Source organism: Salarias fasciatus, chromosome 16, assembly GCF_902148845.1.
Source record: "Salarias fasciatus chromosome 16, fSalaFa1.1, whole genome shotgun sequence".
Taxonomy (NCBI): domain Eukaryota; kingdom Metazoa; phylum Chordata; class Actinopteri; order Blenniiformes; family Blenniidae; genus Salarias; species Salarias fasciatus.
This window is the reverse complement of record NC_043760.1, coordinates 4,051,312-4,067,035: the sequence shown is the minus strand read 5'-3', so window position 1 is coordinate 4,067,035 and position 15,724 is coordinate 4,051,312. Positions and strand designations below refer to the sequence as shown.

The window sequence follows — 15,724 nt, the reverse complement described above, 5'->3', positions numbered from 1 at the left end:
ATGGACGCTGCAGAACCAGCTGAACTCTGCTTTCCTCAGCTCTTCAACTCCTCCTGCAGGAAGCCTCCAGCTCCTCCGTCCACGGCCACGGCCGTGCTGGTCCACGTCCTGCTGTCCTTCGCCTCTGTGCTCACTGCTGTCCTCAACATGCTGGTCATCATTTCCATCTCACACTTCAGGCACATCAGTCTTCAGACATTAACACGCTTCGCGTCATGTTGTTCATGTGAATGTGTTTCTGTCATGTCTATAAATACAGAGTTTAGAATCACTTGGTGGCGTCCTCACATCATGGTGTGAGGAGTAATGTCTTCCTCCTCCTCCTCCTCCTCCTCCAGGCAGCTCCACACCTCCACCAACCTCCTGCTCCTCTCTCTGGCAGTGTCAGACTTCCTGGTGGGCCTCCTGCTGATGCCGGTTGAAATCCTTTCCTCCGATACCTGCTGGCTCCTGGGTGATGCTGCGTGTGCTCTGTACTACATTGTCACTTTTATCATCACTTCTTCTTCTGTAGGAAGTGCGGTGCTCATATCAATCGACCGCTACTTGGCTGTCTGCGATCCCCTGCACTACCCCAACAGAGTCACTCTGAACAGAACTAAAGTCTGCATCTGTCTCTGCTGGGTCTGTTCCTCCATCTATAACACCACCCTCATCCTGAGAAACTTCCTCCGACAGTCGGATTCTCACAGCGCCTGCAGGGGAGAGTGTGTGGTGATCCTCAGTAACGCCACGGTCACCGTGGACTTTGTGGTGAACTTCAGCGCTCCCATCACGGTCATCATCATTCTGTATCTGAGGGTGTTTGCGGTGGCGGTGTCTCAGGCTCAGGCCATGCGCTCTCACGTCGCAGCACATCAGCGCTCCCTCGCCGTCAAGAAATCTGAGCTGAAAGCAGCAAAGACCCTGGGCGTGGTGGTGGTGGTGTTTGTGATCTGTCTGTGTCCTTATTACGCTCCAACCTTCATAGGTCAGGGTGTGGAGGAAAATACCTTCACCTCTTCGTTTGTGGTCTGGTTGGCGTATTTGAACTCATGTCTGAACCCTCTGATCTACACTATGTTTTACCCCTGGTTCAGGAAATCCATCAAAATCATTGTGACACTGCAGATCCTGAAGCCCAACTCTCGCCACGCTAAGATAATGTAGACATGAACTGATGAGGGATTTCAATCAAGTAGAAGGAAAGGTGTTTGATTTGTCTGTGTTCATATTCTTAAACCTTTAGGATTCATGCTGTCACTCATTAAGTCACATTTCAGACGGAATGGAGACATCATTATTCGTACCCTGAAATCCTGCTGCTGCACAGAATGGTTGTCCCCTCTGAGATATTTCCTCTCTGGGGAGGGTTTCCTCTTCATGTAGGATTGCTGGTTTTTCCTCTAAGAGATCTCTGTGTTGTGCTTGACGCTGTATGAATGAATTAAATGAGATGCATCCGTTCATAAGCTGTATTTCTTTAATCATCCATCCAGATGAAATCTTTCTGATCAGTGTGACTGTGTGTGATTTATAGCACAGCAGTGAGGAAACAGACTGGAGTCGAAGCAGTAAATTGAAGCATAAACAGTTTATGTCAGTGATTCTCAACCTTTTTCTTCAGTCAACGGCCCCCGACCACACATTGTACAGTCATAAAGCAAAGTTGAATGAATCTTGAAACACACTCAATGTGAAATACGTCTTGTTTTTGTGATGTTCTGTGGCGATGAGGCTGAACTATGAGCTTCCACCAGCTCAGTAAGAATTGAGCTTCAATAAAACCCTGTCTTCTGGAACTCTCTTGGCACGTTCTTTTTTTTATCCTTTTGTGATTCTTCTTTCTCTTTAGCCTCTTTAAAAGCTCATCTTTGAGTAAATGACAGACTCTCAAACCTTTAAACTGATTTGTGATATAAATGAATAAAATGCCAATCCACCTCGTTATTAGACACAACAATAAAATCAAGAGATTTTAACAACCCCCTGTGAAAGAAGAATAAAAAATGTCTCGAACACATAAATAAAAAATGTGTCCAGCAGCTGATGGACCTGGATTATCACTGACAGATGAATGTAACAATCTGACACATTTGCCTATGAAGAATAAATGTTCTGATACACCAGGGAGATATTTAGAGGTTTTTTTGCTTTTTTTCAAAAGATATCATGTTTTCACATTTTTCTGAAGATACAGTTCACCAGACGAAGTGAAAGACAGGTATTCAATTGTAGAGCAGTAATGCCCAAAGAAACACATAACTGTGTGAAGTACTCACTTTTTACCTGTTTTAAATTTTTATCTTTATTCGTGATTCTAACTACTATATTAGTGAAAGTCTGGGAAAGGGTGCTGTGCACATTTCACAGCATACGTATTAAAGTGTGCATACTTGTGCTTGTGATGAATAAATGGTTTGACTGGACATGCAAGACTTGCAGACTGCTGAGCTTCAGAAACATTGTCATTAAAGGGATACTTCAACATTTTGGCAAATTGGCCCTTTTAGCGCAATTCCTTAGTCATTTCGAACAGCACACTTACTTTTTTTGTGAGGGCGAGCTCTTGTTTATCCAGAGGTGAGTCGGGGAAGGTTTTCGGGATGGACACAATGGAAGTGAACGGTATTTTTGGTTCCGCTCGTCAAACTCATCAAATACACAATCCAACAACCCCAAAACACTTTGGTGGACACGTTATAATCCGCACATTCACTACGCTGTGAAATATTAATGCAAAATTACGAGATTGAGTTGTGTATGCGAAGATTGCTAAGACGGAACTACTTACTAAACATGGCGTCTGAGCGTAGTGATCTCAAAAGAAAAAGTAGTTCCCAGTATTTGCTTCAGTGTCGTAACGCTACAATATTATTTGTTGGTGTTCCACTGCGTAGTGAATGTGTGGATTATAATGTGTCCACCAAAGTGTTTTGGGGTTGTTGGATTTTGTATTTGATGAGTTTGACGAGGGGAACCAAAAATACCATCCACTTCCATTGTGTCCGTCCCGAAAACCTTCCCCAACTCGCCTCTGAATAAACAATAGCTCGCCTTCACAAAAAAAGTAAGTATGCTGTTCGAAATGACAAAGGAATTGTGCTAAATGGGCCAATTTGCCAAAATGTTGAAGTATCCCTTTAAAAAAAAAAAAAAAAACCTGTGTTCTCGCCCTTCCTTGGTGGTGGCAACACTGACAATATGTGCTCTCCAGCCACACTGTGCATGGAAAGTCATGCACATCCAGCAAAGGTTCTTTGATTTAGAACAAATGTGTCGAATTCCAGTCCTCGAGGGCCTGCGTCCTGCATGTCTTCCATGTCTCCCTGCTTCAACACAGCTGACTGTAATGATGCTCGTTATCAGGCTTTCTGCTGGACTCGGCCATGAAACTTTACAGGGATTCAGGTGTGTTGAAGCAGAGAGACGTGGAAAACATTCAGGGCTGTGGCCCTGCAGGAATGCAGTATGACACCCCTGATTTAAACATTATGCAACACAATTTGCAAGATAATCAACCAAAGTATTAAAAATGGAAGGTTCTGGCCCTTCCTTTGTGGTACGTCCTTCAAGCTGGGATCCTCTACCAGAGGCCTGGGAGCTTGAAGGTTCTGCAGGATCTTATCTGTTCCTAGCACTGCGCTCTTCTGGAATGTTGTTCCTGGTATTTCCGAGAGCCATGCATCCAGCTTGGGGGTTCCTGCCCCCCCCCATCACTACTCAATCAATCAATCAATTTATTTTTTGTATAGCCCAGTATCACAACAGTTGCCTCAGAGGGCTTCAAGATGTTACACTGGTCGGTAAAAGTAAAAACAGTGAATAAGCATAATGGTAATATGTCAATATTTACAGTAACGAGACAGAACGAAGCAACCACCGCCTTCGACCCTCACATCCGGCAAGAAAAAACTCCAAAAACCCAGTGGGAAAAGAAGAAATCTTGGGGAGAACCACAGTATGGAGGGATCCCTCTCCCAGGGATGGACAGCTTTGGCAACAGCTAGCATGAGACAATAAGAAGTAAAGCCTAGGACAATGTTGAGTACAGTCCGTTGGACGGTCCAGCACAAGAACCACGGATCCCAGCAGTAGAACCGAAGCCAGTCCACGGGCAGGACCGACAGGAGTGTCCTCCCGGTCCGGACGGAGCTTGTTCATAGGCCCTCGTAATAGTGGAGTCAGCAACTGAAACTGGAGAAGACTCCCCCTCGAAGGGGGGGGACAACAGGTGAAAAGCAATGAACGGACTAAAGGGAATAACATTCAGACATTAGAGGACAGGGCTCAGTGCACCGTACTTCCCACAGCATTCTAGCTCCGAGGGCAGCTTTGTGGATACTTAACTGTTTAAACTAGTATTTAGTTAGTATAGTTTAATTTAGTTTAATGTAGTTTGGTTTAGTTTAAATTTGTTTAGTGTAATTTGGTTTGGTTTAGTTTAGTTTAGTTTAGTTTAGTTTAGTTTGGTTTGGTTTGGTTTAGTTTGGTTTAGTTTGGTTTAGTTTAGTTTAGTTTAGTTTGGTTTACTGTAGTTTGGTTTGGTTTACTTTAGTTTGGTTTGGTTTGTTTTAGTTTAGTTTAGTTTAGTTTAGTTTAGTTTAGTTTAGTTTAGTTTAGTTTAATTTAGAATCCCCAGCTGACCTGATCATAGGCTGCATGGCACCACTGTTGCCTTTACAGCCCACAGCTGCTCTTTCAGCCGTTGGTATTTCTCCAGCTGTTCCTGTTCCTTCTTTCTGCTGCTGCTGTCACTAGGGGATTGCTACATCCGTCACTACTGCTCTCTTCTCATGTTTGTCCACCACCACAATGTCCAGCTGACTGGCCATCATACGTTTGTCAACCTGAATCTTGAAGTCCCTCAGGAGCTTGGCTTGGTTGTTCTGCACCACTTTTGGGGGTGTTCTCCATCTAGGCTCTGGGATCTCCTGTCCGTACTTGCCACAGATGTTTCTGTTTACTATATCCGCAACCAAGTTTTGGTGTTCCATGTCTGCCTTTCCTGCCAGCATCTTGCACCGTGCTGTGATGTGCTGTACTGTTTTGGGGACTTCCTGTCACAGTCTGCTCCTGCAGGTTTGTCTAGAGTCTCTATTGATCTTGTGTTTAGGGCCTGTTCTTTTGCAGCTATGATCAGAGCCTCTGTGCTCTTTCAATCCTGCCTTTTCCAGCCACCGGTATGCTCTCTCTATGTCAGCCACTTCTTCAATTTATCGGTGGTTCATGCCGTGTAGGGTTTGTCTTTCCATGATCCCACCTCTGGCTCCTCTTTCTTTACTTGTCTGAGGCAATCACTGAGCAGGTTGTCATTGGGGCCATTTTCTGGCTGTGTTCTTGAAGGGATGATGTTTCCTCCTGGATGGTGGCTTTGACACTCATCAGTCCTCGGCCTCCCTCACTGTGCTTCGTGTCCAGCGTCAGGACACTGGAGTTCAGGTGGAACCCTCCGTGTTTTGTGAGGAGATTCCTTGTCTTGATGTCAGTAGCTTGCATCTCTTCCAGTCGCCAGGATATTATTCCAGCTGGGTATCTGATTACTGGTATAGCAGACATGTTAATGGCCTGGATTTGATTCTTGCCATTCAGCTGACTGTTCAGGACCTGTCTCACCCTCTGTAGGTATCTGGCTGTGGTTGACCTCCTGACCTCCAGGCTACTTCATCCTGGTTGCCTTTTGCCTGTGGTATCCTCAGGTATTTGTAGCTGTCTTCCACATCTCTGATGTTGCCTTCAGGTAGTTGAACCCCTTCAGTAGTGATCATCTTCCCTCTTCTTGGTACCATCCACCAGCACTTATTTAGTTCCAATGACATCCCAATGTTATTGCTGTTTATCCTGGTGAGGTGAATCAGGGAGTCACTCTTGGCATACAGTTTGATGTCATCTATGTAGAGGAGGTGATTGATGATTGTTCCATTGCTGAATCGGTACCCAAATCCACTCTTGGTGATGATCTGGCTGAGGGGGTTCAGGCCTCTGCAGAACAGTAGGGGGAACAGAGTGTCTCCTTGGTATATGCCACGTTTGATGCTCAGCTCTGCCACTGATGTCAAGGTAAGCTTCCATAGTTGTCTTCCATAGCCTCATCAAGTTTCCCAGTAAGGTTCTCAGTTCCTTGTTGATTTTATACAGAGTCAGGCATTCCAGTGTCCATGTGTAGGGCATTGAGTCATAGGCTTCTTGTAATTAATCCAGGCAGTGCACATGTTGGGGTTTCTGGTCTTACTGTCTTGTCGATCTGTAACTGGTACCTGGCTTCTCTGCTGTTATTGCCAATTCCTTTCTGGGCCCTGCTCATGTATTGCTCCTTGTGACTGCTCATCATAGCAGCTATGATGCCAGATAAAAGCTTCCATGTATTGCTGAGGCACTACATATAGGCTGGGAGTTGGATGGTATTGTTCCCTTCTGGGGGTCCTTCATGAAGAGGACTGTTGGACTTGGGGCCAACCACTGTGGCTGGTTCCCTTCTCTTAGCAGTTGGGTCATTTAGACTGCCAGGTGTTCTGGCCTAAAAAATTCCCAAAAGTCAGAAAAACTGAATGTTGAGTCCTCACACAACTGTACTAAGTCAAGTATCCACCTCTGAGTCTGTTTCTACAGAGAAACTCCACAAAGACAGGATACATCAGAGCACGTCAGACATATAACTCATATCAGACAACCCGACACAGACAGGCAGCAGAGACAGAGCTAAATACAGTCACGAGGAAAGGTGCTGGAAGGGGATTAGTTAATAAGGTAAAATGGAAATGTGAGGTGCAGCACACAGACGCAGAAAACAGGTTTGGGTGATAGCTTCTGCCACAGTGCTCCAGTCTCTGGGTCAAACTCTGGCTCTGGCCCCTCAGATTCTGATTGCGCCTCCCCAGGCTCTGGCTCCAGATCTCCGGCTCCAGCTCGCGAGCCTCCGACTCCTACTCTGCCTCTGGCTCTCCAGCTTCTGATTCCAGCACTGGCTCTAGCTCTGGTGTTCCAGCCTCTAGTACTGGCCAGTGCCCACCAGACCAGTGTCTGTATCCCTCTCAGCTTCTTCAAGAGAGTCCTGGAGTCCCTTCCCCAAGAGGGCTCTATGGCGTTTGGGTCATCCCTGTGCCCAGTCTACAGAGATTCTTCACCCTAGATATCCCCTGTGTAGGTTGGACTTCTGGGCCATCGTGAGCTAGCCCTGGAGGGGGCCTCAAGCTGCTTATCCACTTTTATATTGTAGTTTGTTTATTGAAAATGAGGCACATAGATTGTTGGTTTATATTGGTTTAATATCATTTAGTATAGGGATGTGCGATACCACTTTTTTTCAGACCGATACCAAGTATGAGTACTTCATCTTCAGTACTCACCGATACCGATACTTGCATACCGATACTTTATATACATAAAATGTAAAATAATGCAATGAGATTATTTTTGAAAATGAATTTTATTTCCAATAAAAAGGCAGCCCAGCCACTATGTTTAAGTCCAAAATAATAGTCTGAAAAATAAAACAAGCAACTCTGAGTTTGCACTTATTTAAATGAAATTAAATGCAAGATAAAACAATTTCTCTGAGTTTTACACTTTACATTAACTAAGGTTTTTAAATGTACTAATTTTAATGATTTTTTTATGAACTAAAGTCAAAGATAGAAAAACCCCTGAGTTTAAAGAGTTGCTCGTGTTATTTGTGCTGCTCTTGGATCTCTGCTCTTCAGTTTCTCGGTCTTCTGCAGAGTTTGCTGTCGAGTTGCTGCCGGAGTTTTCTTTTTTCCAGCACAACAGCGTCAGACTCTCGTCCACAAGCTTCGCCCTGAGGTGTTTAAACAAATTACTAGTGGTAAATGAACAACATCGCGCACCTCCTTTAGCAATTTTAGCATTGCAGAGTTAGCATTCTGCAAAGCTCGGCTCGTTTTCACTTGTATAAAAGAATTTCCACCCCGGCGGAGTTTTGGTGAGACGAGCAGCCGTTCTGGATTCATCCTGTTGTCTCTGCTCTGGATGAGACTCATGGAGAAGTCAGCCCGCTGCAGTGCAGCCCTGCGCCTGTCAGCGCTCCAGAGAGGAGCTTCTTCCTCTTTCATGTTTGTCGGCAGCTTGCATCCCATTTAGTTGCACTACCGCCAACTGCTGGTGAGGAGGGCTTACTACGCGTGGGGTTTTCTTGCCGTGAGTATCGGCGGCTGGCATCGGTAGCCTTCACGAGTACCCGATACCTTGAAATAAGGCCAGTATCGGCCCGATACCGATACCTGGTATCGGTACTCGCACATCCCTAATTTAGTATCACAGTTTATTTTGCACCCGAGCGCTTTCTCTAGGTCAGCCACCAACATAGATTTATCTGTGGCCGCCAAAACATACACTATGTATGACAAGATCTCCAGTCAACACCAGTTTGCTTTTATTGCTGAGCAAATCTCACCCTCCAACCATAAAAACTTTTTTTGGTGAATTGTCGATTTTTTTTTCTACATTTCCTATGATATTATTTTCACCAATTTCGAAACTTCCAATCAGACTAGATGGATCGAAACCCGATTACAAAATCTGGTTCTGCAGAAAGTTTCTGTCACAGAGTCTGCACCTCTGAGTCTGTGTTTTTTCTTTTCTTCTGTCTCCAATGCTTGTTCATGTGGAATAGGGTGTTCCTAATGATGTCATCAGTTGCTGAGCAACAGTTTCAGGCGCCATGTTGGAGGGCATACACAGAGTTATAAACACATGAGATAAGACGGTGGCGGATTACTGCGGACTTTTGAGCGAAAAATACAGGATTCTGTATCGCGAAAAGGGCACCCATACTTGATTGCAAGCATGGAATTTACCCGGAAGGAGGAGAAATGGGCTGACATCAGCTACTTCGACATCGTTAATTACCTGGTCTACTCGCTAAACCGTCTGTACGCTGTGACAACGAAAACTGCAAAATGCAGCAGTTCCATTAGGCTGTGTGAACATCAAGGAAACCCCAAAGGGTGTGCGGGGTTCTGGGTTCTGTCCAGAATGCAGAGGTAGCAGGAAAAAGAGTCGTTAAAGCAGCTCATGACATTACAGCTCCTCAGTTGCTTTACACCTGCTAGAGGTGTTACTGAAGTCTGATGTGACATGTGACTCAAGTTTTGGTAGTAATTGATCTATATGTGTTATTTTTAAGTTATCTGGCCTTTTCTTGTTTGTTTTTATATAAATGCTGGAGATGTGTTTTCATGTCTACTCAGCTTGCTGAAACATTTTACATATTCTGATGTGATTGTGACAAAATCCATACCAACATATATACAGGAGCTTAAACACAGTTCAAGTTTATCAATGTGAAAATTGCCATTTCATATTTAAATGCTTATTTGTGTTTGAGACGTGAAGTGATTATTTAAATAATGTGTGAAGTGATTATTTAAATAATCACTTCACATCTCAACCACAAATAAGCATTTAACCTGCAATTACAGGTTAAAATATTCACAGATGATTAGGCACAGTTCATTTTGTGGTTAATTACTTTTGAAAATATGTGTATAAATAAGTTTAGGTTAAAAATCCATATGGATAAGGTTTGTTGGATGTTATGGAGTAAACTGAGGATTGATGAGTAAACTGAGGAGATAGGAACGTCAAGCTTGGGCTTCATTATTCAGGAACCTACAATATATGTGTCTAATGTAATTGGTTCTTACCTCTTAATTGTCCGTGAATCTGCAGGCATGCTGATACCAAATAAAAGTGTTTTCGAGTGGAATTGTTTCTTTGCATTTATCATTCAATTGGTAACCGACTAAAAGGAAGGACATATATTTATTTGGCAGTTCAAATACAAGCCATGAGAAACATGTTATGAAAAAACATAAAAAGCAGTAGCATGGACTCCTAAGTTTTCATGAAAAAGAATACAGCTGTTCTTTAATACTGCACAGAAACATTTACAGTTCAGTCAAAAGGCACAACGGTGTCACTGATGTTTGTCACTGCACAGCACAGGTGCACAGTTTCGTCTTCATCCTCTTCTGGCTGCAGCATGTAGATCTGCTCCTCCACTGGTTCACAACCACCAGTCGCACAGTCACTTCATGACATGTTCTGTGACATGTCCACTAAACTCTCAGCAGCTTCTCAATCTTTCCTCCTCGTGTTGCAGCTTCCAGCACGTTCAGCACGGGCCTGGGCTCCAGGAGGTGGTGCTGGGACCTTGTTGTGGCCCATTTCCACTAATGGCAACCAGTCAGTTGTTTCTGGGGATAACAGGTCTGATGGATGTCCTGGAGTGGAAAGATAAAAAAAAAATAAAAAAAAAATAAATTAAAAAAAAAAAATCTGTGTCACAAACAGATCATTACATGGTCACTTTTTAACTTCCATAATAATAAATCATAGTCACTTCATCATACACACATTCTGTTGCACTAAAACACACCGTACATATTAGCATATATATATATATATATATATATATATATATATATATATATATATATATATATATATATATATATATACACACACACACACACATATATAATAGCTCCTGTTATATTTTAGATTTATGTTCTATTTAAAGTTAGGTCTTTCCTCCCTTATTATTATATTATCCTATTGATATTCTTATTAAGATTTGGACTATTATTTATTCTCATTCCTTATTTACACATTTCCTCACTGTCCTGCACCCCCCTGTGTGTTCTTTGAGACTCTGTAATGGTAAATTTCTCCATGGTGAGATAAATAAAGGCTATAGTATTATATACACATCCACACATGCTCACAGAATTACTCTAAACCTTGAAGTTTAAGAAATGCTGAACTCTATCCTTACAATACCAAAAAATTAATATGGTGCATTGGAAGTTGATTTGTTATTTTGGGGCACATTTACTTGAGGGTCCCCCAGGTGTGGCTGCTCTCAAGTATCAGTTGCTCTGATTCAAAATTGTTCCTAAAAGCAGCAATAACCCGAAGTAATAGTCAATTCTAACTCCAGCACCAAAAACATGCTATAATTTTAGACAGTAGTCTAATATAAGTTCGGTTGCGCCACAGTGCAGAGAACGGGGTTCACACAATAGTCATTCTACTCAAATGCTGCATAAAATCATCAAGTAACAATACTGATCTTACCGGATACAAAGTGGAGATCACAGACTCTCATGTTCTTTATGCTTAATTCCTGCACATCAGCTCCTGAAATCCTCGTTAGCCAGCCAGCCTTGTGAGACTTGTGGAGTCTGCTGTCCTTGGTGCGTGAAAACAGCCGGTATCCGAAAAAAAAAACAAAAATAAAAAAAAAAAAAACGACCCACATCGCAGTCTGCCCGCATCCCAAAACAGCACAAAAGTTCACCATTGTCAGTCTGGACTACTCTAGTCATGCAGGGGCGATGATATGTACCGGATAAACTGTTCAGTCTGCTTGAAACTGCTGTGTGACCACACCGTGTGTGTCCTCCAACATGGCGGTTGTTGTGGAAGGTCACGTGACCGTGACGTCTATTAGGAACACCCTTTTGGTTTTGGAATTGTTAAAGGGGCTGTATCATGCAAAATTCACTTTCTGTATGTTTTAACCTTGTTATATAGCTATGTACTCACCAAAAACACCCCCAAAGCATTTTTTCCTCCATGCCTGCGTGTTTGAGCTTTCCTTATGTTTCAACTGCTCAGAGAGGCAGCCCCTCCCGTACCCGTGAAAACGCTCTGTTTCCCACATTCACGTCACGCGGTGAAGATGGCTCCCCCTCCCCCCCTCCCGCAGGCCCTCGGCAATCAGCGTTGCCGAGGGCCTGCGGGAGGTTTTTCTAACCCTGATTACGGAGATAAACTTTAACCATCATCTGAAAGCAACAATCAAGCAAGAGCAAGAGTCTGAAGGGTCTGTGCTTGGTGAGTTTCTAACAAGAAAAGACGTTTTCGCGTGTCTTTGTGTGTAGAGAAGCTAGAGCTAAAGAGCTAAAGCTAGCCAGCGTATTTGTTTTGAAGCGCTGATTGGTTGAAGTACACTGTCAGTCAAAGTCCACAGGGGGAGAGGCGGGATTTCAGTGAAACAGAGCATTTTCTCTTCCGGGTTTCAGAATTAGCCCCAGAAAATCTTTTATTTCACACAAAATGACTTTTCCTTAGCGCCAAAAATAAACTATTACCATGTTAATGCCATTTCTAGGGTTTGGACTAGCTAAAAAAGCATGATACAGCCCCTTTAAGTGGAATTTTTCTGCTGTTCTGGTCGGAGTTAGAAGAGAGTAGAAAAAAGGAGGGGAGAGACAGACAGATTTGGGGAGGAATTCAATCCCTGGTTCAGGTTGAGTGTTGGGAAGACATTGTTTTTTAGTGGGATAAAGATGAAGTCCATTGATCCAGTAATGCTCCTGTGCTGAGCGGTTGTCATGGGTCTAAGTCTCCAGGTTCTACGTCACTCTGCCTGAAGGGCGGAGCAGCGAGCTGGAAGCAGAATGAGTCAGTTATACGATCGAGTGTGAGGCACAAAGCTGGCAGAAGCCACCATCTTCTCCTCAGTGGAACATGGAAGCTACTGATGAAACTGAGCTCTGCTTCCCAACACTCCCCAACTCTTCCTGCAGGAGAACCGTGAATCCTCACTCAGTGTCAATGACGGCTTACGTCACACTGTCCTGCATCTCTCTGCTCACTGTGGCCCTCAACCTGCTGGTCATCATCTCCATCTCTCATTTCAAGTAGTCAAATGTTTTGAGAAAATGCCCATTTTGTGTTCGACTCCTTATGTTGTGTCTTAATTCTTGCTGTGTTTCCTCTTCAGGAAGCTCCACACTCCCACCAACATCCTCCTCCTCTCTCTGGCTGTCTCAGATTTCCTTGTGGGCTTCATCATGTTATTTCAGATTCTTGGCATCAATGGTTGCTGGTATCTTGGTGACCTCACTTGTGTAATATATTTATATTTTGATTACATTGTCACATCTGCCTCTGTGGGAACCATGGTGCTGATATCGGTCGATCGCTATATTGCAGTTTGTGATCCACTACATTATTCCAGCAAAGTGACGGAGAACAGAGTGAAGCTGATCGTGCTGCAGTGCTGGTTAGGTTCTGCTCTCTGTCACACTTTGTTGCTCAAAGAGAACCTGAAACACCCAGGAAGCTTTAAATCCTGCGCTGGAGAGTGTGTGTTAGGGATGACTCCTGTTGCTGGAATTATGAATCTCATCCTGACATTTATCGGTCCTGTTGCTGTCATCATTCTTCTGTATATGAGAGTGTTTGTGGTGGCGGTGTCTCAGGCTCGGGCCATGAGGTCTCACGTCGCAGTGGTGACCCTGCAGAGCTCGGGGACGGTTCTGGTGAAGAAATCAGAGCTGAAAGCTGCCCGGTCTCTGGGCGTGGTGGTGCTGGTGTTTCTGTTGTGTCTCTGTCCGTTTTACTGCGTCACAATCTCAGGTCAGGACACAGCGTACAATCTTTCATCCATCGCTTTTGTTTTAAATCTGCTGTACTTTAACTCCTGTCTAAATCCGCTGATCTACGCTTTTTTCTATCCCTGGTTCAGAAGATGTGTGAAACTGATAGTGACTCTGCAGATCCTGAGGCCTCGATCTGGTGAGGCCAACGTAATGGAGTGGGACTGAAGCCACTGACCTCAAAATAAGGAGGCATCAAACATTAGACTGAAACTGTGTCGCAGTCTTCAAGTATGTATCGAAAGAAAATGATTCTATTTCACATCAAAATGAGAACAAAAACTTAATGTCACATTGTCTGAGAGTGATTGGTTTTCACTGTATAACATCCAGCAGTCCTCGACCGACTTGAGAAAATGGCAGGAATTTGGATGGAAAAATGACTTTATCGCCCCGCACATGAAGTCAGATGGATTACAGTTAAAACAGAAATGTTGGAGATGCTGTGGACATGTGGATGTCATTTACTGCAATGTCTGTCTTCTGGTCATGTGTAAAAAGTAAAGGTGTTCTAGTACAATGTCATACGAATAATGGAGGAAATTTTAAACACACACACGGAGAAAAGAGCCAGAAAATGGAGCACCGACACCAGCATGTTTTTTGTTTTTTCCTCTCTCTTTTTCAAAGAAATTTAAGGACGAGCGACAAGATTTCCATTAAGTACAAGTGCAACTATAAGTACTAAGCTGTAGCTACAGACATAAATACTTATTAAACATCATCAAGCCTATTTTATACTTCAAGCGATGTGCAAAGACGGTGATGACTTCCCACAAACCACCTCTGCACAGCCCAAACGTTGATAATTCAGACATCTCTTAAAGAATTTAAGATAGTTGCAACATACATGTTTTAGGTAATTTGATTAATCGCTGATAATTACAGTTTTACATTTTTCAGGCCTTGACATTTTCAAGTTTGCAGCCTGGAATCACTTGCAGGCTGAAGTACAGCTGCAATTATTGAGCCCCATCGGAAATATTTGAAAAAGAAAAGGAGAAAAAAAAAACTGGGTGAAAGGTATTCAGGCAGATTCTGTGGGAGTTTGTAACTGGCTTCATTCACAGCTAATTTATAATGTTTAGGCTTTGCCTTTTGAATACATTTATGTATATTCTAAAGGAAATATTTTTTTAAATGTGTATTTTTCTTTCAATGATTGTTAAATGTAATTCCACCTTGGTATTGCTGCTGTCTTGACTCAGGATTTCCCAAACAAGATCCTGTGATCTAAATGGGACTCACCTGGTTAAATGAAGGTTAGATACGTATAAGTCCTGCACTTCTGAGGCCACATAGGGGCGCTGTGGTTTTGTTTTTGTTCCCCTCTCCTCTGTTCAGGTGGGCGGTGCTGGGCTGTGTTTGCAGACAAATCGGACATCTGCTTCACCTGCAGGCCGGGTGGATCATTTCCCTGATGAGGTCCTCAGACTGTATTCGATGGTGGAAAATAGCATTCATTATAGTCAACCTGTGACACGTGTTTCTGCTCTCAGCGATCTGAACTTGTTTTGACCCCGTTTCTTCTTCTCTTCCAGTCTGAAGCCAGCCTGAAGCTGCCAGCCAGAGATCCCAGCTTGTATTTTCTGCCAGCCCCACCTCGATGTCGGCTCTGAACATAAAACCCCGCCCCTGAAAAATGCTCTCGACTCTGCAAAACTCCACTAACAGAGAAGCGATCACTCTGCAAACCAGCTCCGAAGATCTCACTCAGCTCAGCTCACCTGTACCTGGATTCACTCTTGGATTTGCAAGACCGGTCTTGGAGGAACCACTCCAGTCTCTGGATCGCAAATCAATTAAGACTCACTAATCAGGGACTCAGTAACTCAAATAAAGCTCTTGTTTGTAAACCTCAACTACTGCTCCTGGTTGATTTCCACATCTGGGCTTCTGACTCACTCTGTAACAGCCAAGATGAGCTCGGTGAATCACAAGTCGAGAACAGAACTAAATTCCTCTGTTCAACATACAATCACCAACCAAGATGCAAGACTAGGACAAGTTTGTTTTTTGTTTTTTGTTTTTTTCCTGTCCAGCATCAACAAATGCAGAATGAAATTCCCGTTAATAAGGCTTCTCTTGATAATATGATTTCTTACTTCTTTTAAAGGGGCTGTATCATGCAAAATTCACTTTTTTATGTTTTAACCTTGTTATATAGTAATGTACTCACCAAAAACACCCCCAAAGCGTTTTTTTCCTTCGTGCCTGTGTGTTTGAGCTTTCCTCGTGTTTCTGCTGCTCAGAGAGGCAGCCCCTCCCGCACCCGTGAAAACGCTCTGTTTCCCACATTGACGTCACACGGTGAAGATGGCTCCCCTGAGTCCCCT

At 43.4% G+C, this 15,724-nt stretch overlaps 2 protein-coding genes across 2 annotated transcripts; both read left to right on the top strand.

Annotated features, from left to right (window-relative positions):
* LOC115403472 (trace amine-associated receptor 8a-like) lies at positions 1–1,149 on the top strand. Its single transcript, XM_030112362.1, has 2 exons — positions 1–179; positions 339–1,149. Exons 1-2 carry the CDS (start codon positions 1–3, stop codon positions 1,147–1,149), a joined length of 990 nt encoding a protein of 329 aa, XP_029968222.1.
* An 11,325-nt stretch (positions 1,150–12,474) lies between these two features.
* On the top strand, positions 12,475–13,556 carry LOC115403303 (trace amine-associated receptor 3-like). The gene is made up of 2 exons (XM_030112161.1): positions 12,475–12,647; positions 12,731–13,556. The coding sequence occupies exons 1-2, from the start codon at positions 12,475–12,477 to the stop codon at positions 13,554–13,556; spliced, it is 999 nt and encodes a 332-aa protein (XP_029968021.1).
* Positions 13,557–15,724: the final 2,168 nt, after the last annotated feature.